The 21,632-nt window shown below is 38.6% G+C and overlaps 1 protein-coding gene across 1 annotated transcript in view; it reads right to left on the bottom strand.

Annotated features, from left to right (window-relative positions):
* CSTF77 (Tetratricopeptide repeat (TPR)-like superfamily protein) overlaps positions 1 to 20,571 on the bottom strand; it is a 409,448-nt gene extending 388,877 nt beyond the window's left edge. The window contains exon 1 of the mRNA XM_089430577.1: positions 19,886 to 20,571. Coding sequence (XP_089286703.1) covers positions 19,886 to 20,011 — 126 coding nt within the window. The 5' untranslated portion in view covers positions 20,012 to 20,571. The remainder of the gene's footprint in view (positions 1 to 19,885) is intronic.
* Positions 20,572 to 21,632: the final 1,061 nt, after the last annotated feature.

Raw genomic sequence — 21,632 nt, 5'->3', positions numbered from 1 at the left:
CCACAACAATTTCAGGGGCAACAACAATCAAAGGAATGGCAGATTCAACAACAAAGGAAAAAGGAATGATCCCACTACTCAACATGGAAATGGTCGACCTCCCAAAAGATCAACAAACTCCAGGTATGATGAATCTAATGTTGTAGATAACAAGCTAAAAGAATTTTATCTTATATCTGCCCTCTCTACTGCCTCTCCTCCAGATACCTTGGGAAATTGGTTGATTAACAATGGTGCCTCAAGGCACTTTACTGAGTATAAGGAAGCTCCTTCAAATCTGATAGAAAAATATAAAATTTGGAAATCATTCTTGGAGACAATGCCACATATCCCGTGAAGGGAGTTGGGAATGTTACTCTTCAATTAAATCAAGGTAGCACCATTCATCTACAAGAAGTACTCTACGTACCGGATATAAAGAAGAACCTGGTATCCATCTTAGCAATGGAGGACAAAGGATAGAAGGTGGCATTCATCGATGGGAAGGTATGTGTTTGGAAAAGAAATTTCAGAGAAGCACTTACTCTTGGATTCAGGGTTGATAGCCTATATCAAGTTGGAGGAAGCCCATTGGGAGCTATGTCTTGCGACACATCTCTTCAATCCGAATTATGGCACCGGAGGTTTGCTCATCTACATTATAAGGCTCTACCCAATGTGAGGAAGATGGTGACAGGTATGCCCGAATTTAAAGTAGAGCATGAAGGTGTTTGTTAGGGATGTGTCGAAGAAAAACATACAAAGAGACCATTCCCATCAAGTGATAGCAAGACTATCGACATTTTGCAATTGGTTTATTCTGATCTATCTGGGATGTTGCCCGTGACATCTTTGGGAGAATATTTATATTATGCTATCTTTGTGGATGACTTCTCTCGCAAAACTTAGATTTATTTCTTGAAGAAAAAGGACGAAGTGTTCACATGGTTCCGTTCTTTCAAATCCTTAGTCGAAAATCAAACAAGGAAGAAGATCAAAATATTGAGGACTGATAATGGAACCGAATATGAATTAAATGAGTTCAATGACTATTGTAGAGAAGTTGGCATTAAGAGGGAGATTACCACCACATATACTCCTAAGAAAAATGGTGTTGCCGGAAGGAAGAACCGTTCCATTATAAAAACCACTCGTGCCATGCTTCATGATCAAAGCCTTTCGAAGTTCCTATGGGCAAAAGTTGCCAACACTGTTGTGTATGTTCAAAATAGATGCCATCATCAAGTGTTGGACTCCAAAACTCCCGAAGAAGCTTCCACCGATAAGAAACTTGATGTTTCTCACTTTTGTATTTTTCGTAGCCACATGTATTTTCATGTGACGAAAGAAAAGAGAAGCAAATTGGATGCATCTGGGAAAAGGAACATTTGTGGGATACAGTGAAACTTCTAAGGCATATAGAATTTATGTGCCTGGTCAAAGAGAAGTGGAGATAAGTCATGATGTCACCTTCGATGAAGATGTTGCCCTTGGGAAGATTAGTAACCGTCCTATTCCAAGGAAGGACAAAGAAGCAGATACAAGAAAGTAGGGAGAACCGCAGGATTTGCCGATGCCCGATGTTGAAGGACCAATGGATCCCATTGATCCACCTCCTCATGAGCCCTCCTCCTCAAAAAGGAGACCCTCATGGCTTAGGGAAACTCTCAAAGGTGTCGAGAATCATATTGCTCCAAGGGGAACTTTTCGTGAAAGTAAGAAGCTGAATAGGTACCAAGGGTACTTAGCTGCCATGAGCACCATTGTTCAAACTGAGCCTTGCACATTCGAAGAAGCTGTGAAGCACCAAGTTTGGAAGGATGCTATGAACAAAAAGTATGAGTTGATTATGAAGAATGATGTCTGGGATGTGGTCCCTAGACCCAAGGTCAAATTCGTTGTCACCTTGAAATGGCTCTACAAGATCAAGCATGGAGCTGATGGAAGTGTTGAAAAGTTCAAGGCCAGGTTTGTTGCTCTAGGCTTCTCTAAAAAGGAAGGTGTGGACTACGATGAGATATTTGCACCAGTTGCCCAATATACCACCATCCGTTCGATTATAGCCCTTGCTGCCTCGCAAGGATGGAACTTACACAAGATGGATGTCAAAACCACCTTCTTGCATGGTTCAATTAAGGAGGAAGTTTATGTAGAACAACCCACGGGGTTCGAAGTTAAAGATCGTAAGACTCATGTATGCAGGTTAAAGAAAGCCCTCTATGCGATGAAGCAAGCTCCCTGAGTTTGGTATGAGAGGATCGATAGCTATCTGATGAAGCTGGGATTTACAAGAAGTGAAGTTGATCTGAAACTTTACTTTAAGGTTGAGAATGACATACCTCTCATCTTGGTACTTTGTGTGGACAATCTCTTTCTGACAGTTGCAAACCCTCTCATTCATTAACGCAAGAGGGAGTTGGCTTCCAAGTTTGAGATGAAGGACTTAGGACTGATGCATTATTTCCTAGGTTGGAGGTCTGGCGAAAGCCAGGTGAGATTTTCCTTTCTCAAAGGAAAATACATTGTGAAGCTACATGAAAGATTTGGGATGGTGGATTGCAAGTTCGTGACTACTCCGATGGAACTTAACTTCAAGAAGTTATGTGGAAGTGTTGTTGGGCCCTATTTGGGAAATCCATCTAAGTACCGTCAACTCGTGGGGGCCCTAATGTTCTTGGTGAACTCTCGTCCGGACATATGCTTTGTTGTGAATACATTGAGTTAGTTTATGGTTGAGCCTCATCACATACATTGGATTGCTGCCAAGAATCTTCTGAGATATCTTTGGGGCACAATCACCTATGGACTGAGATAGACTGTAGGGAATATGAGGCTCCATGGTTATTCTGATGCCGAATATATTGTTGCTAGTATGGCCTCCTGTGAAGTTGTTTAGTTGAGGAAGCTCTTTAGTGAGCTGTTTAGACATGTGTTTGATATCACTGTGATCTTTTGCGACAACCAAAGTGGGATTCGTCTTTCTCAGAATCTCGTGTTTCATGACCGCTCTAAGCATATCGATATCAGGCGCCACTTTATCCGAGATATGGTACAACGGGGAGCAATAAGGCTCCGTCACATTGGGATTGTTGATCAGGTCACAGATATTCTTATGAAGCCCCTGGGGAAGGTCAAATTCTTAACCTTCCGTGAACGACTTGGAGTCGTGGAGAAACCCTCTTATGAGGGTCCCGTTTGAGTTGGATATTGAGCTCTGGGAGCTCCGGGGGGCTTGGGGTACTTCTTAGAGAGATGAGTGACCATAGGGTGAGTGGTTCACCTTCCCCTAATGGTGCGTTGTGTACAAGGTGAGTGGTTCACCTTCCCCTGTGATACCCCATGATGGTTGAGATATGCATAGGATGAGTGGTTCACCTTCTCCTGCTGATACATCCTAACCATGTAGTCCGGGACTCATGGGAAGTACCTCTCATCTAGCAAATGAGTTGGGAAATGAGGATAGGGAACATAGTACTACCGATGGATGCATCGTGAACTACCATACTCCCTATGCTAGGATGTTTGATATTGATTTGGTATCAAAGGAGAGTGGTATGATACACTCTCGATCATTTCTTCTTCATTATTTCTTCATAGTTCAGCAAAGCAGAGCATGGATGGTATAGATTGTCAAATCGTTTGGCAGGTGGACTTCTCCCTAGTTGAGAGGGAGTGTTAAATTTGGCAATTAGGGCCAAACTCCACCTTGGACAGTTCATATGATGGAGATGATAATTTTTTTGGATTCCTCTTTCCGGGAGGTGTAGGATTGATCTAAAGATCATCTCATTCTAACATGTATAAATGGAATTATGAATTTATTTCTTCTATGGTCAAATTGTCAAGGTCAGCCAGCAATCTAATGTAGGCTCAGAAGCCCAAAAGTCACATCTCTTCACCCTCAACGTTGCATAAAAATAGAAGGAGCATCTACCTCATTTGGACATTCATCATCCCACACATATATCTCTCTCCTCATCTGATTAGGTCGTATGAATTGCATGACAGCCTTCTTCTCCTCCACATGTGCGAAAGTTTGACTAGGGTTTTCTGATTTCTACGTTGACCAAGTTGCAGCAGGTCTGACCAGCATTCATTGGGCAGTGTTTGACCTTGTTTGACTGCGATTTTTGTCGGATTATCTCTATTTGGGCACACCACATTCTTTGGCACAGAAACCGAGATTTTACGTGTTGTTTAACCAGCATTGACAGCAGCAAGTTTCACTGTGTTGACCAAGTTTGACCGATTTATTCAAGACTATTTTGGACTGATTTGAACTATTTTTGGAGGCCGAATTGACTGGGTTTGACCGAGCTGATTTGGAGGAATAATTCTGTTGATTTGACCAATGTTGACTTTTTGGTTAGGGCATCCTGTTGACTGCAGTTTGACTGGACAGATTTGACTGTGTTTGGGCAAGTGAATTTTGTATATTGTACTTCTCTCTCTACTGAACTTTTGAAGAATAATAAGAAGACTTGATCAAAGGGTTTCCCCACATTGGGGTTTTTCCCTGGCATCTGCCAAATATTGTGTCCTCTTGTCTTGGCTTGTCTTCTGCTTTTTATTTATGTTCTATCTGCATTTACTATCATGTTAATGTGATTGCTAATCTGGAAATTGATATTGGGCTAATAAGAAAAATTGAAGTAAATTGCTCTTAAGCATAGAACATACCATTGTTATCTAAAATTAACAGAATGCAAGGAAGTCTTCTAGTTCAGAGGAAGTCTTCTAGTTCAGAGAGAGCAACTGCAGCAACAGAGAACTTGGTAGTGTTGAAGACGGGTCCAGGGGGACAAGGTTCTTCCAGGAACACCTTCCTTGCTAAGTGGGAGTGTTGAAAATAATAGCAAGAAAGGGTTCCTCGATTTGTGCCTTAATTCAAGGATCCCCAACGAGTTTCTCCTTGAGCATGCACAAGTTCCTATGAATTAGGAGCTAATTCCTAAAAAATAGCATGAGTTCCTAAAATTTAGGACAAATTCCTAAAAGTTAGGAGTGCAAGAAGCAATTGATTAGTGCTAATTAGTGGAGGTGGAGTTTATTGTCCTTAGTGTGAGTTATTTTGAGTAAAGGACGAGTTGATTGAGTTAGGCTCCTAAATTATAAAAAGGACAAGTTAACACAACCAGTGAGCTTTTGTTAACTAGTCAATCAACAATTTGACTTTCCTCAAATAGAGCTTGCCAGTAATAGCCTAATCGAAGTGCATATAAGGAGGACCGAAGGCACAATTTGATTCATTGTCTTGTGAGCACGAGTTGGTGAGACAAGGCAGCAGAGAGCACAGGTTGGTTCCTGTGTTTTAAGGCTTGTGCAAGTTTGATAGAGAGCAAATTTCTTGAGAGTGCGCACAAAAATATGGAGAATCCCTATTTAATAGGAGGCCTATTGTGCTAGGATTTAGGAGCTCAAGCACAAGAAAATAGGGCTCAAGAGTGCACATAAATTGAAGAGGCATGAATCAGCAATCTTGCAAGGGTTTCAAACCTAGTTCAAGGAAGGAAAAGAAGATTGTTTTCGCATTGAAACAATTTGTATTTGTAAGAGATCTATTGCTCAGTTTCTATCAATAATCAAGCAGAGGGTTCCCAGTTCCGCTGCAAAATTTAGCAGAGAAATTTTGTCTATATGAAAAGAAAATAGTTTTCAAATTGTTCATATTAGCAGTTGCAAAATTTCGTGGATTCTCTACACAATCTTCAAATCAAATGACTTCATTTTGCAAGGAAGGCAATAAGCTCAATGGATCAACAAACTTCCAAGCATGGAAGAAGAGAATAGATTTGATACTCGTAGAAAATGATGTCATGGACTATGTTCTAGGCAAAGTTACAAAATCAGAGAAGGATAACACTTAAAAATGGGCCAAATATACTGAAGAAGAAGTTAGGGCTCAAAGGATTCTCATTGAATCCATCAAAGATCGTCTTATTCCATTTGTTACAGATTTGGGTACATCTAAAGTAATCTATGACAAGTTGGTAAAACTATATTCTGTATGTACGACAAGTTTGAAAATATATTTGAGGAATAGACTTTACAAGACAAGGTTATCAAGGGATGAAGACTTGACCTCATATCTTATAAAGGTCTCTCAGTTGAAGGATCAATTACAAGGGCTTGGAGAAGTTGTTTCTGATTTTGAATTAACAACTTGTATACTCAATGCATTACCTTTAGAATGGAGTAGTTTTGTGACAAGTATCTATTCAAGAAAGGACACTCCAAACTTCGATGAGTTGTGGTCTTTGTGTATTCTAGGAGAGACAAGATTGAAGGCAAAAGATGACACCAAACCAAATGAAAAGTCTCAAGCTTTTGCTACTAGATTGAAGAAGAAGAAAGGTAAGTTTGGAAAGTTTGAAGCTCGTCAAAGATACGACACATTTGTAGAGTCATATCTTTTACAACAATATACTAATTCTAAATGTCTCCATTAAATAATTAAATGTTCTAGATTAATAATTATTAATTTAATATCTTAAATTAATAATTATTTTATTCTAACTTAATAACCTATGATAATACTTATTTTTGGATCATCTAACAAATATTCAGCTATGTGGAAGATAAGATATGTCCAAAGTACAATGCTTTGGATGCAATGAATATGGACACTTTAAAAGAGATTGTCCCAAGGATCCTCAAAATAAGAAGAACAATAAGAGGAAGGAAAGGAGTGGAGCTCACATAGCTGAAGAAAATGAAGAACCTAAAAAGAAGCCAAAGAATGAAGATCTTAAGGATCTCTATTATTGAAGAACTCCACCACTACCAGGTTTACTTACAATATGTTTTCTCTTTTATTTGAAGATGGTTGTTAGAGTAGCATATGTAGTTACATTTGTTGAAGAGTCTTGGATTTTGCAAGTTAATAGAAACATATAGCATTGGAAGGACTAGAGTCTACACCATCAGTTGCATCTCATTGGTAGCAATCATCTAGCAAGGATAGAAGGATTTGGACCATCTAGCACTTCACAAGTGCATGCAACAACTTGGCATCATGATAGAAACAGCCATCTAACAGGAAAGGATCACAAGGATCCTCTACAAAAATAGAACCATTATTATGAGAAAGTTCTTCAATATATGGAAGAATCATGGTAAGATGACAAGAGCATATTTCTAATAGAAGATTGTGGAAGCAAGCATCAAAGAAGCTTGCATATGGTCGAGTTGCAGCATGAAGGTATAATTGAAGCATTTCTCATCTTGAGAAAGGAGTCCCATCATAGATATTATCTTCAAGGAAAGAAACAATTCGTGGAGGAAGTCAACTAGATGGCTATATGAAAGGAGGAGGTATGCATATCTTTAGAAGCTCTTTATTAGAAAGTAGATTCATGTCTTCTGACAGTATTGTAAGAAGAGTCGGTTGCAAAAATGTGCTCGGAAATATGAGCATGGTATGTCTTGGTTAAGATTGGATAAGACAGGACTCTTCCACATGGTTATTCGATACATAGAAGCATGATAAATGGGCAGGACATATGGTACTGATCAACATCCAATATGGTCTCTTGAAGAACGAAAATTTGATAACTTCAAAGGGAGTTGTGAAGACTTTGATGGATACGATATTGAAGATTGTTGATTGGTTCATTCCATGAACACATTGATTGATGATTGAAAGGCAAAATAGCATGAAGGAGGATTCTAGTATAAAGATAGACCATGCAAAGGGATGTTGACCTCAGAAAGAGTAGGAAGCAAAACATGACATCTTGACAAAAGGCTATCATGACTAGCTAACTCTGCTAATGATGATTTGATATTGATGAATTGTGTGAGATATGATTTGGCCACCTGGAAGAACACGTTGCAGAAGTACATACTGGAAAGATAGCAGTTGAGATAATGTATCTACAACTGTTTGGTTTAAACTCAATTCAAAGAGCAAATGGATTGAGTGGGCAGCACTGGTATTGGCTTAGAGGATTATAAGGCAAAAATGTGTAAAGGCAGAAAAGGCAGCAAGTCACGAGATAGCCTATTGGTCATGCTGGATTTATTCACTTTCCATATGGACAAAGGGAGCTATGAATAGCTCTATATTGATTGGTTTGACAAGATACTTTTGATGACGTTGATACCATAAAAGATGATTGACGAAAAGTGATCTGTAAAAGGTTGATGGCAAGAACCCTGTCACGATGATAGATTGAGAAAGAGTTTGACTCCATAACATCCAAGAAGGTCGAAGCTCAAGTATGATACAATGATGCAAGATAGGAGCTCTGACAGCTACAACTAAGATCTCAACAAAAGAACAAGCAGTTGATGTAATTATGAAGTATGAGACAAGATGAAATTCATGGTCATGTCTCCCTGGTTGAGAAGAAGCTAAGATCTACTCCCTGTTTGAGAGGGAATGAAGATCACCTCCCTAATTGAGAGGGAGTGATGTGGGACACCGCATTCTCCATGTGTCATGCACTATACCAGGACTAACAGTCGTAAGTCTAGCAAAGGCACTGGAAGGGATAATGGAGGATTGAATAAGCATTTGGCATTGGTACTGCTTGAGGATTAGGAATCCAAGATAGGAAGTAGTCATGTGGACAGACACTCTTTGAGGATCTGACAAGGTATCCAAGATAAGAATGGTCGAAGAGGACCAATATTCTTTGAAGCTTGGGAATCCAAGATAAGAATAGTCCTGAAAGGACATACCTGGTGAACATCCAAATGGGGTATGTGCCTTCAGAGGTTGTGGTGTTGGTGTCCATATGTATGCCTCCCAACATTATGCTCTAATCTTGTGGAAAGTTAGAGCTTGTCATGTCAAGGCCTTGCTATGTTGTAATTTGACAATGTCGATTATGATGTTGATACTTGAGAATGGCTTATCAATTCAACTCTTCTTATGAGAATATTCCAATTTGTGAGTATCTACATACCAGTTGGGAAATTATGAATACATCCATAATTAAGAGGGAGTGTTGGAAAAAGTAACTAAGTTCGGTCTTCATAAATTGTATCATTATGTATTTCATGTAAAAAGCAAAAGACGAAAAAGAAATATTATTTTCAAGCATGGGTTTCATGCTCAAGTCAATTTGTTAATTAGGTCAAGCATGTTATTCATGCTTCTAGGGTTTTCTGAGTCAAAAGAATATTTGTCAACAGTCAAATTATTGTTCTAGAATCAAGTCCCATTTTATTTTTTTAACAAGATCGGATAGTGGTTATATTGCCAAAAGATGAGATGGAGCAAGCTCCTATTACATTCGGCGATAATGATAATCAAGCATTGAGAGTGTACTGGGAATGCAGTCCCTTCTCCTGTGCTTGAATCCAAAATTTTATAGATTTCTATAACTATCCTAGTGTACTGTCTTACATATTGACCTACAAGTAGAGTAAATTTACATAACATTGATTTGCTTGTTGTTTTTCATGGTTTATGCACTGACTGTTCCTGAGAGGACTGCTTCTTCTTGCCATAATGGACAGAGTTTTCACCTTCTTGGCTCATGGTGGTAGTTTTGATATATGCCACTACCTCCTCTAGATGCACGCATTTGTTTTTAAGAGCCATGATCTCTTCTTTCTGAATTTCCATGCTTCTCTTTTGATAACTATACTCCATTCTCATTTCAGCCTTGAGGTCTTTCAGCGATTCTTGGAGTCTGCTGATCATGAATTTATTCGCTTTGCATGTTGCACATGCATCATTCCTTGCGGCTTTTTCTATGGGGTTGAATTCCATTTGATTCACTTCCTTCTCTGACTTTTTGAAACGCTTGCTATTCCTTTTGTTGTTGATGTTCCTGTGCCTTTTGTTGCCTGAAGTGGTCCTTTTGCTACTATGACTGCGTGTTGTTCTGTTGCAATGAGGGATTATGTTGTCTACTGAAGAAGTTATATACTGATGTTCCTGAAGAGATGTATAAAAAATAAAGTGGAGGATAACTGATTGGGAGTTAATGAGTAGGGAACTCAGGTGTGTTCAAATGGAGGAGCAAGAGAGATTGGGTAATTTGTGAGTTGGCAAGCTTGCGACAGGGCTGAGACTGGCTGAGATTAAAAGAGTGATGAGGGCATAATAGAGTGAGGAAGAGCGAAGTTGATGTTGATGCGCTGAGCTGTCCAAAAGCCTGCTTGTTTGATGTCTAATGTTATCTTCCAGATGAGGATTGTTATGGTGCTAGATGCGAGGGAAAGAGGTCGAATGGAGGCTCAGAGGGGGCGGATTTGCAAGAGGTAATGCAGAGGTGATGTGAAGCAGCTGATGGGAGTGGATTTGTCTGAGATTGACATTGCAAAAATTAGTGCAGGCCAAATTATGCTTTAAAAGAGATGGATTGAAACGATACCTATCCCTGATGAGATATTTTGCTGCGAATTTCATGACAGTTTGATCACAACCATCCTTGTTTTTCAGACTGAATGATGATTTTGGATTCCCCCTGCTTTTTCCTTTGATATCCTGTGATTTCCATTTGATTTCTCCTGCAGGGATATCTTCCTGTTGATTCCTTGTTGTCCTTTTGAAAGTTTTTTGGGAATGTTCGTTGTTTCTTATTTGAACAAATTCATGCTTCATGACATATGATTTGGACTTATGGAACGGAGGTGTGGTATATCTCTTCGTTCTCCCGTGTGATCCCTTCTGCTCTTTTGACTGCTTGATTTGCAAATTGATCTGCCAGTTGATTGTGAGTTCTCAAAACATGTTTAAAAGTCACAACTCCTGAGCCTTCTAAATTCTTTCTGATCCTCTTATATATTTTGTTTATGGATACATTGTTGGGATTTTTATCTCTAGCCATTGCCTCTATTATAATGGTTGAATCTCCTATTATAATTGGGTCTCGAATCAGTCTTTTTTTTATTATTCTTGTCCCCATTAGCAAACTGTAAGCTTCAACTTTATTGTTTGAAGCTTCTCCGAGGCCCCATTCATATGAAACTATTTCTTTCCCATCAGGATCAAGTATGATTCCTCCTACCCCTGCTTTCCCGGGGTTATTTTTTGATGCCCCATCGAAGAAAAGACAATGTCTTTTTTGTTTTTTTTTTTCCAAATTGCAAATTCTTCTTCGCTCAGTCTAATTTTCCAACTCTAAGCTGAAGGTTTTTTCTTGTGTCCTGTTTGTCCATTGTTATTTGTTATGGCTTTATTGAACCAGTCTTTCTCTTCTTGTTGAAGGATGTTGTAGTCCATTGCTGTTGTTCCTTTTGCATTTAGGATTTCAGAAGTTAAGCCCCAAGTTTTAGAAAGAATTTTCCCTATTCTTGGGGTCTGGTTTTTTAAAATACTTTTGTTTCTTGTCAACCATATTTGCCAACACAGGACTGCTGGGATGCATTTCCAGAACCTCTGAATTGTCACCTTCTTCTTTGTTGAGTACGGGTAAGCCTTCTCCCAGGCTTGGAAAAATTCCGGAAAAGGCTTTGCAAAATTTAGGTTGATTTCAAGGGGACTTGAGAGCTGTTTCCAGCATTCTCTGGCTAACATGCAATCCTGGAATAAATGTTGGATGGTCTCTTCTGCCTACAAGCACATTGAACATCTAGAAGGGCCATGGAAGCCTTTTTTTTTTAATTTTCACTAGTTAGGATCTTTCCTTTTAAGAGTGTCCACATGAATATTTTAATCTTAGGTAAACTTTCAGACTTCCATACCGTCTTCCAGAGGCCCCAATCATGTTGATTTGGATGATCTTGTAAGACTTTGTAACTAGTTTTGACTGTGTATCTTCCTCCACTTGGGTCCCAAAGAAAGTCATCTTCTTCCTCAGTGCTTGTGGGCGCTGCTCCTTTAAGGTACTGCCTTAATTTGACCCATTGCACTTTCAGATTTGAAGGAGTTATTATATTTTGCCATTCTTGCCATTCTCGCTGGTTCCAAACAGATATTGAGTGAAGAGTGTTAAGGCCTCTTTTTGTCATCCATTTTTTAATGCCCTCAAGTTCCAAATGAGTTTTTAAAGGCTCTTCCCCCATAATTCTATCCTCCCAAATCGAAATCGATTTCCCATTGCCTGGGATTTTAGATATATATTTTCTGAATAGAGGGATTGTCTTTTTCACGAGTTTCCAGACTTGTGTGCACGGCCTTATAGGGACATTTTCGTTCAACAAATTTATTCTAGATTTGTCCATGTATTTTGAGGCGAGAGTTTTTTTCCACCAGCTCTCATTTCCTGTTACCATTCTCCATATTATTTTCATTCCCAGAGCAGCATTCATGAGGCCAGGTAACCTTATTGATAAGCCTCCTTGTTCATAGGGTAATATTACTTGTTCCCACCTGACCAAACTGAATTTTTTATTTTCTTGTTTCCCTCCTTGCCATAGAAAGCTTCTTAGAATTAGCTCCATTTGTTTGTGTGCACTTGCTGGTGCCAAAATTATTGCATACTGATAGATTGGGAGTGCTGCAAGTAGTGCTTTTATTAGGATCACCCTGCCTGCCATATTTAGCCACATCATCCCCCAGCTCTGAATTTTGTTTTTCATTTTTTCAATCTGTTTGGTCCATAATTCTGCCTTCATATTTTCTTTAGAGATGGGGAGCCCCAAATAGAAGAAATGAGTCCATTTTTCCTGAATGGGGATTTCTAGGATTTGTGAAATCCTTTGCATGATTCTGGGAGGAGTGTTCCATCCATATATTCTGCATTTTGAGTTGTTTAAGAGCCCCCCTGAAACCTAAATAAAATCATCAAGAATTCTTTTGAATCTTCTTGCAATTATTGTAGAGGCCCCTCCCAATAATAGGGTGTCATCCACAAACAAGGAGTGGTTTATGGTCTTTACTCCTCTTGCTATTCGAAGACCAGTAATATTTCTCTCTTCTTTGTTTTTCTAATGTTCTGCTTAGAGTTTCAGCCATTATAATATAGAGAAAAGGGGAGAGCGGGCATCCTTGTCTGAGACCTCTGGAGCTCTGAAAGAATTCACTTGGCCTTCCATTTATGAGAGGTGCAATCCATGGAGTCGAGATGCAAGCTTGGATGACCTCTATTATTTCTTGTGAGAATCCAAATTTTTTGAGCACTGCCATTAGATATGGAAGGCTGACCCTGTCAAATGCGTTTGCCATATCTAATTTAATAATGATTCCTTTCTCTTTCCTTTGCATGCTGGAGTGGACGGCTTCCTGTACAATAATTACATTATCAATGATTTGCCTGCTAGGCACAAAACCTCCCTGATTTTCTGATACTATTGTTGGTAGAACTTCTTTGATTCTGTTGGCAATTATTTTGGTAATAATCTTGTAGGAGGAGTTGCAAAGGGAAATGGGGCGAAATCTATTGAAGGTGGAAGGATTGGATTCTTTTGGGACTAGAGCAAGATATGAGGATTTTGTGTTGCTTCCTATTTATTTTTTTTTAACATTTTTCACCATTCTTAAAAAACCTTTCTTATTATGTTCCAATGTTGCCTGTAAAAAGCTATTGTGAAACCATCTAGCCCTGGGGCCTTGTCTGGATGTAGGCTCCAGATGGCTGCAACTACTTCCTCTTCTGATATCTCTTTACATATTTCTGAATTTTGCTCTTCTTTTATTTATTTTTTGGTGTGTTGTAGGAAGATTTCATAGTCTACTACATCTTCACTCGCTAAAAGGAGGTTTTTGAAATGTCTGTGGGCTGCTTTTCTCAGTTCCTCTGCTCCTTTGACCTCTTGTCCATCAACTTGAATTTTGTCTATCTGATTTCTTACTCTTCTTATTTTCATGGTGTTGTGGAAGAAGGTTGTATTTTTATCCCCTGCATTAAGCCAAAGGCTTCTAGATTTTAGTCTTGCCTCTTCTTCCTCTTTCCTATTTTCCCTGTATATTTCCCAAAAAATATCCTTCTCTCTTAAATAATCTTGTTTGTCCTCCTCTTTATTTTCTTTTTCAGTTTGCATGTTGTCCATTTTATTTTGCAGCTCTGTTTTTTTTTTGGATTTCATTTGCTCTTGCCCATTCCTTGAGCCTAGTTCTCAAATTTTTTAACTTTGTTTCCCAAACATATTGGGGTGATCCAGTGATTCTTGGTGCCCATGCTTCTGTGATTTGATTCCTAAATTCTTCATTGTTGTCCCATATTGGGTTGTATCTAAATGGTAGAGGTCCTTGATTTTCCATTTTGCCCATAATTATTGCCACCGGCTTGTGATCAAAGGCTGTGGTGTGAAGAATTTTAGATTTTATTGAGCTGTAACCTGCTGCAATGTTTTCTTGGATCAGTATTCTATCCAATCTTTCCTTTATATTATTTTTGCCCACTCTTTTGTTGCTCCAGGTATATTTTCCATTGTTTGGGGGGATATCCATTAGTTTGTGCTGCTCCATTATTGTTTCCAAAGCATCCTTGGATGGGTCTGTATGATATATCCCTCCAAACTTCTCTTCTATATTTCTAACCAGATTTAGGTCCCCTCCAAGGATTATTTTTCCATTTTGTATTTCATTTAGAGTTTCCTTTAGGGTGTTCCAACATTGCTCTTTTTCCCTGTAGTGATTGGGTGCATATATATTGATGAAGTTGTATTGCTCCTTTGTGCTTGTTTGCTTTAAATCTGTTTGAATCCAGTGTTGTTCCTTTTTTTGTTGTATCATTTCCCAATATCCTTTTTTCCATATCGTGCAGATTCCTCTTGAAGCTCCTGTAGCCTGTATTGCTTCCCCTTCATAATTTTTTAGTTTTTTTTATTATTTTTTCAGTTTCTTGACTATTTGTTTTGGTCTCCTGAATCATAAAAATGTCTGGGTTTTCTTTTACCAAAATGTCCCTTGCGGCATTTTCTTTAAAGGATGATCCCAATCCGCGACAATTCCAGGAGACCACAATCATTACTTATTTGTTGGGTGATGCACGGGACCTTTCCCTCTCTGTTGGCTTTTATCATTATTTCTAGAGCTTTTCCCAAAAAATGAATCCATTGGTTGTTGCGTACCTAGAGCCATTTCCTTTGCTGCAACTTCGTCCCTCAGCTCTTTGTTGGACTTCCTGCTTTTTTTGGTGTTCAAAGGTTTGAAGGGATTCCTTTGACTGATTTCTTGTTATAATTCTATCAACTGATGGAGGGGGCGGGGAACGGATGTTTGTATGAGGAGGAGATATGGAGGAGTTAAGAGGTTGGGGAGGGGATCTGGGGGAAGGAGGGGCTGTGGGATCTTCCAATGGGCCAAAAGGGTTTAGGCTAATGAGGGAAGAGGGGATGTCTGCTTTTGGAGATGGAGGGAGAGGGTCAGAGGGGACAAGGGGCTGCAATGAGGAGGAGGGGGGTTGTTTATTGGATGACTTCTTCCGTTTAGCCTGCTCCCATTTGTTTTCTGAATCTTCTACATTTTCACTTTCATTTTCTTTTTTTTTTGGAACATCTATTAGCAAAATGGCCATATTCGTGACATACCTTGCATTTGAAAGGAATTTGCTCATAATCCAGTTGTTGAATGTGTGTCCACTTTGATCTTGATCGCCTCCAGAAGCCCTTTCCCTAGATCCACTTCTACGCAAATTCTGGCGCATGCATGCATATTCTCCTTTGGTTCACACCTATCTATGTATTTTCCAACAACATTTCTGATGGCCTTTACTGAATCATCTCCCTAGCAGTGAAGGGGGAGGTGTGGCAGCCTGACCCATACTGGAACAACGTTGGGCACATCCATTTCCAAATCGAAATATGGTGTCCATTTGTTTAAATACAATCCTCTTGTATCCATGAAATATGGGTCATTCTTAAATATCAGATCGTGATCCTCCTTGGTTTCAAAGTGAAAGGTGTAGTATCCTCTTCCACAGAATCTGATTGATATTTTCCCATTTATCGATGCAGTCCAGTTCCTTTCAACCCATTTCTGAACCGTCTTGGGTGAGGGCCATAACCCAGTAAACTGCCCAACTAATCCACGTTCAGCAAGGGATAGCGTTGCTCTACGAGGGAGAGCAGGAGGGAGGGAGATTTCAGGGATGTCTTCCAATCTTTTAACAAACTTGGTTATTGACGGTCGATTTTTGGGAGGACCCATTGCAGAGATGAGGGAGGCGAAGGCTTTTGCAGATTCTTCTGTTTCCTGTTGACGATCTGGAAGAGGATCTCCATCCTCTGGAGGATCCATTAGGTCCAGGGCCTCAGTGGTAGGAGGCCGCTAAGGGGCAGTTGCGGACTAGGCGATTCCGATCTAGGTTTTGGCAGCACAGCAGCAGCGATTGGTGTATTTTGGCTAGAATCAAGTCCCATTTATGCTTTGAAAAGAAAGAGGAAAAAAAATATTTGAGTCAAAATTGTAAATTTTGTCCCCACAAGACCAAGTCGACCCTGCCTGGATAAGTCAACCCTGGAAGGGACCCATTTGACCTCCTAGATGTGTATAAATAATGGACAGTTCAACCTCATTTGGAGCATCTCAAGCAAGTTTCGATTTAAGTGCCAAGAAGAGCGAAATACAAGTGAAGAAGAGCAAGAAGTCAAGGAAAAGAGAGTGAAGAATGGGAAGGAAGAAAAATCAAACTTTTCGCCCTAAATCTCTCACACATGCGAAGTTGCAGGGTAATTGCAGGGTCAAAGTTGCATACCTACTGCAGGTCCAAAATTCTATTGCAGGGGCCAAAAATTTCAGATTTGACCAGATTTGGAAGGCTTTGACTTGAGTTGACTTTGACTTGTTGGAAGAGCTTGGAAGGAGGGCTGACTTGGGTCTTGTGGGAAGTCTTGGTCTTGGTGTTTGGGTCTTGGATTTCTTACTTTCATCTGATCCTATAAGAAGAGAAAATTTCACTGGGTTTTCCCCTTGGAATGGGTTTTGCCCTAGCTTGGAGCCTACATCTTGTGTTCATTGTCTTTTTGTAATCTTCATGGTTAATGATTTTGGTAATTGTTTGATGAAAAAAATATAATAAAAGTAATAAAGAAAAAATATAATAAAAGTAATAAAGAAGCCAACATAACTTCACAAGCAATTATCAAGTAAAGAGAAATCACTCTAATTGTTGCCCTACTGATTTCTCAACATGTTTCGTCCTTCCTTGGGTAAGGTGGAGTAGATTGGATGTCCCCAAGCTTTTGGGTGGGTGGAGACTCAAAAACATTTTTCTTGTTCTCTAAAGCTCTCACAACCAAATGTGTTTGGAGGTACTATCCACACATGGCCTTTGGACAAAGGTGATTCACCAGAAATATATTAATCCATATTCATTAGATGATTGGGTGCGGCTTCAAAACAAATCAAGACAAAAAAAAAAATCGATGGTTTGGCAGGCAGTTTTAAATTCCTTTGATCTGGTGGCATTGGGTCTGGCTTGGAAGATCGGGATGGTCCCAGCCTTCGTCTTGTATATGATCAGTGGCCTGGTAGCAAGGTCAGTCATATTCTTCCTCGGGAACTTATTGATTTGCTGCGCAATCAAGGAATTACTTGATTGGCCCATATTAATTTCACCTCAACGAGATGGATTGATCATGGAATCTTGATGAGATGCTTGGGACTGTCTGTTATGATTCATGAATAATGTCAGACCTGCATTGATTTTCTGTAAATGACGAACATATTTGCATGTATTTGTCATTGGAAGGACAACCAACAATTCCGTCATCACAAATGAGTAAATTGGTCATTTGACGTTGAATTTACAGTAGCATTGTGTACATTCAGTTGTATTTTCTATAGCTGCATTATAAGAGAGCCACAATTCAGATTTAAGTGCTCCGATATGCTAGTGGTAGATCAGCCTTCGAACCTCAGAAAGCTTCAGAAATTAAGGAACTGTCCCACTTTCCTCAAAGGTGTATACAGCCTTCGAACTTCTAAAAGCTAGAGAAAGTTGGTTATGAAACTGCCCCAGTTTCCTCGAAGGTGTATAAAGAGGGAGTCAGGTAGGCAATAGACTGTTCCTTCCATTGGCTGTTTTGTTTTCAAAGAACTTACACTTGTTCTTAGTTGAGCTGCAGGCAACATAATCTGCTCAATTTAGCAGTAGGGCTGAAATTGTAAAAAAAAACAATTTTAAATAAGGGAGACCAATTTTTTTTGTTGGCCCAGGTTTGGCTGGAGGATAAATCTTATCCTCGACTATCCCAATTTTGAAACAAATTTAATAAAGGTAATGTGAAATTTTAATATTGTCTAATGTGAAAATTATCTATTGTCTTCTTGTGCATACTGGCCCTGAAAAACTAACACTTTTTAGCTTTTAGTGGATCTGTGCTGTGATAAATCAAACAATATATCAATAAATTTCCTCTGTTTATTTGGAAATCAATTGATTCTAGTGATTAATAGTTACTAACACATAAGAAGAAATACAAACATCACCAAGACAGCACAAACTTGAAGTCAACAACATGATCACAAACCAATGTTACAAGTAAATAGAAAAGATTCATTTTAACTCCAGATCTATTAAACACCATGAAGGATCAAAAAGAGACAGATGTGCAACTTTGAAGATCCAGGGTTAATATGGATCTATGCTGGTTTATTTTATTTATTACAATACAGACCTCAATTTTGTTTATTTTGGTTTATGAGTGTTACAGATGGATGGGACACATCTCTCCCCAATTGGGTAATAGAGTGCATGAACTTCAATTCTTTTTAGTTTGGCTAATAAAGATTACGTACAGACATGGCAGATCTCCTCCCACCTGTGCTGAATTGTGATTGGACCAAGAGAAGCGAGGTGCCCTACAGCCTAGGTAGGGGAGAGATGCCCATTAATATATACACATACATATACACATGTATGTGTGTAAACCCTAGGCACCTCAAGTTTTTTGATCCTTCTTGATTGATTCTTAATAGAAGGGAGATTAAGATGGATCTATGCTAGCTCTAAAATTACAAGAACAAACAAAATTAAACTCTTCAACTCCTTGCCTGTTATACTGCCAAATCCAATTTTTGCAGTCTTAAAACAAACAACAATACATCTACTAACAAAAACATATCTACTATTATTTGCAGCCTATCCCGTGAAACTTTGTTTTTAATTGTGAAATTGTGCCAATAATGAAAATATTCCAGCATTCATAGCTATTATCTCCTAAGTTTGCTGCCAAGAGCTGTTGTACTTGCAAAAGTATGTTAAGAGAAAATATTCCAGCATTCATAGCTACTATCTCCTAAGTTTGCTGCCAAGAGCTGTTGTACTTGCAAAAGTATGTTAAGAAAACAGAATTAAACAGACGAAAACTTTCACAATTCCCATTTGCCAACTGAATCACCAGTTGTATTATTTCAAAAAAGAGCTTACTATCCTGCAAATTACAATGGTTGGCAGATACTATACAGAGAATGACCCCAACCTTTCTTTAGGTCATGATGGTGAAAAAAAATGATACATTCTCAAAGGAAGAGAAGTGTCGAGGAGAAATTAGTAGTAATGTTTAATAAAATCCCAAAATAGGGCTATGCCACTGTAGTAAGATAAGTGCAATTATTGTGGACATCACATATATAACAACCACAAGGCATCACATATATAACAACCACAAGGCATGACACCAAAACCACCAGCACTGTTAGAATTACTGTTCGCATCAAAATGAGGTAAGATGTGAAAGATGCTATCACATCAATCAAAGGCATTGGATCTGTCGTAACCAGTGTGAAACTGTTTTTGTCTTGAAACTCTCCCACCTTGTTGAGTTTGTGTTAGCAAGGCGGCTTACGGTGTGCAGCTATGCAACCTACGTCGTTTTAAGATGCAGGTTGTCTTTCTTACAGGAAAATTTGTATAATAATAAATGAATGAAATAAGCTTCTGCAATCAATCCTCAGCAGCCACATTGCATAGACGGTTTCTAAGGAGAGAGTTTGATTTTACAAAACCACGTTTCCGACATTACAGCGGAAGCAGATTTAAGTTTCTGTGGAGTGAGCAAACACAACTCATATATTTTAACGAATACAAAAACAGAAATCAATTAAAAAAACATGCGGTACCTTATCATTCAGGGGCGGACCAAGACGAACAAATAGTTCGGAGGACGTAGAAGAAGAAGAAGCAACTGCGGAGTCAGATGTGCCATTGTGCTTCAACTGCTCCTCCTCGCTCCTGCTGGCAGCCATGGCAGTGAAGCTTTGCTGTAAACAATTCTCCAATCTGCCCAGCTAATTACCCTTGCGAGCGCCCAAAACAAGCACCGATGTTCTTTCCGGTCTGCTAACATAGCTGCATAGCTTCATAAGAAGCCTGTTCAATATACAATCAATAGCATCGAACATTCTTCGCCATTCTTCCCCAAAAGCCAAAACACCAGTCCATTGTCAAAACCCTCGAACGTTAAATAATGCGATTTTATGCACAGAATACGCCCTTTCTTTCAAAAGCCGAAACAGTTAAAGATGACGGTGGTGTCTCGTTCCAGTGTAGGGTTCAGCCGTTTCTGGGAAATTCAAAGAATCGCAACCGAAGATACTCCCAAATAAAGGTGAGGAAGTCCCTTGGAGAAACTTTCTAGGGGTTCCCGTGCAAATGCTAGAGTTCTTGGACTAAATAGGCTTAGAAGGTTGCGAGGAGGTTTTCAAGGAAAAACTATTTTTTAGGTGTATTGTGGAAATATAACTGCAAAAACCAACCACCCTCCAAACAGAGAACTCCATCATTTGCGTTTCCCATATTCTAGCCTTTCTCCTTGAAATATATTTTATTTTGTACTGAAAAGCGCATGTAATCTGCCCTTCAACGTCAAGCTCAATTCTTTCCGAGACCATTGTTCTTCCAGGTATAATTCCCATGATTTTTTTTGCCGGATCTTTTTCTAAATTTTATGTATAATTTATTTTCTATATAAAAACAAGTATGATTACCAAATTTTGGTCTCTAGAATTTTGGTGTTTGAAATAGATGTGGAGATTTTAGTTTCTAGAATTTTGATGTTTGAAATAGAATTTGCAGTTATCCCATCCATATTTTATTTTAAGTTAAAGTATCGACTATTAAATTTAAAATTGTGAAATAGATCACATTTTTTATCTTAAAGTTTAAAATTTTAATTATATTTTTTATTTTAAAGTATATTTGTATTTTTTAATTTTTAATATAAATATTTTTTTATTTAAAACTATGTGACATTTTCCTTGCTGCATGACAATAAAATTTAATTATATTTTTATTTTAAAGTGTATTTGTATTTTTTTTATATTTTTTAATTTTTTAATTTAAAACTATGTGACATTTTCCTTGCTACATGACAATATCTCTTCCATATAGAAAACGTGACAATAAATTTTGTTATTCAATGATTTCCCACATTGTTGAGGGTCATCTCTCTTTCTTAAAAGCTTTCTCAATTAAAATGTGTTGGTTTTGGATTATAAATTCTGGGTTTGATATAAATTTGGTATGGGATTGTTAGTTTTTGAATTGATCTTACTATCTTACCATATTTCACTATTAATATGATTAATAATATTTGACAATGCTTCTTAGCTCAAGTGGTTGGGATTATAGCTTGTCACCCCACTCACCCAAGTTCAAGTCTCTCGAAGCATGATGTAGTATGTATCGGTTAGGCTCAAGGAGTAGACGGCCCAGAGAGTTTTCACTCCGTTTGTGTTCAATACGGGATGTCTCGACTCTTGCTTAGTCATTGGGTCTTTCCTGCTAAAAATATATATTAGTCATTGGGTCTTCCCTGTTAAATATATATATATACACACACACACACATATATATATATATATGATT

Source organism: Pinus tabuliformis, chromosome 5_1 (genome assembly GCF_031772625.1).
Source record: "Pinus tabuliformis cultivar Carrire ecotype Pingquan chromosome 5_1, CPIR1, whole genome shotgun sequence".
Lineage (NCBI taxonomy): Eukaryota > Viridiplantae > Streptophyta > Pinopsida > Pinales > Pinaceae > Pinus > Pinus tabuliformis.
The sequence above is the reverse complement of the archived record's forward strand: the minus strand, read 5'-3'. Positions and strand labels throughout refer to the sequence as shown.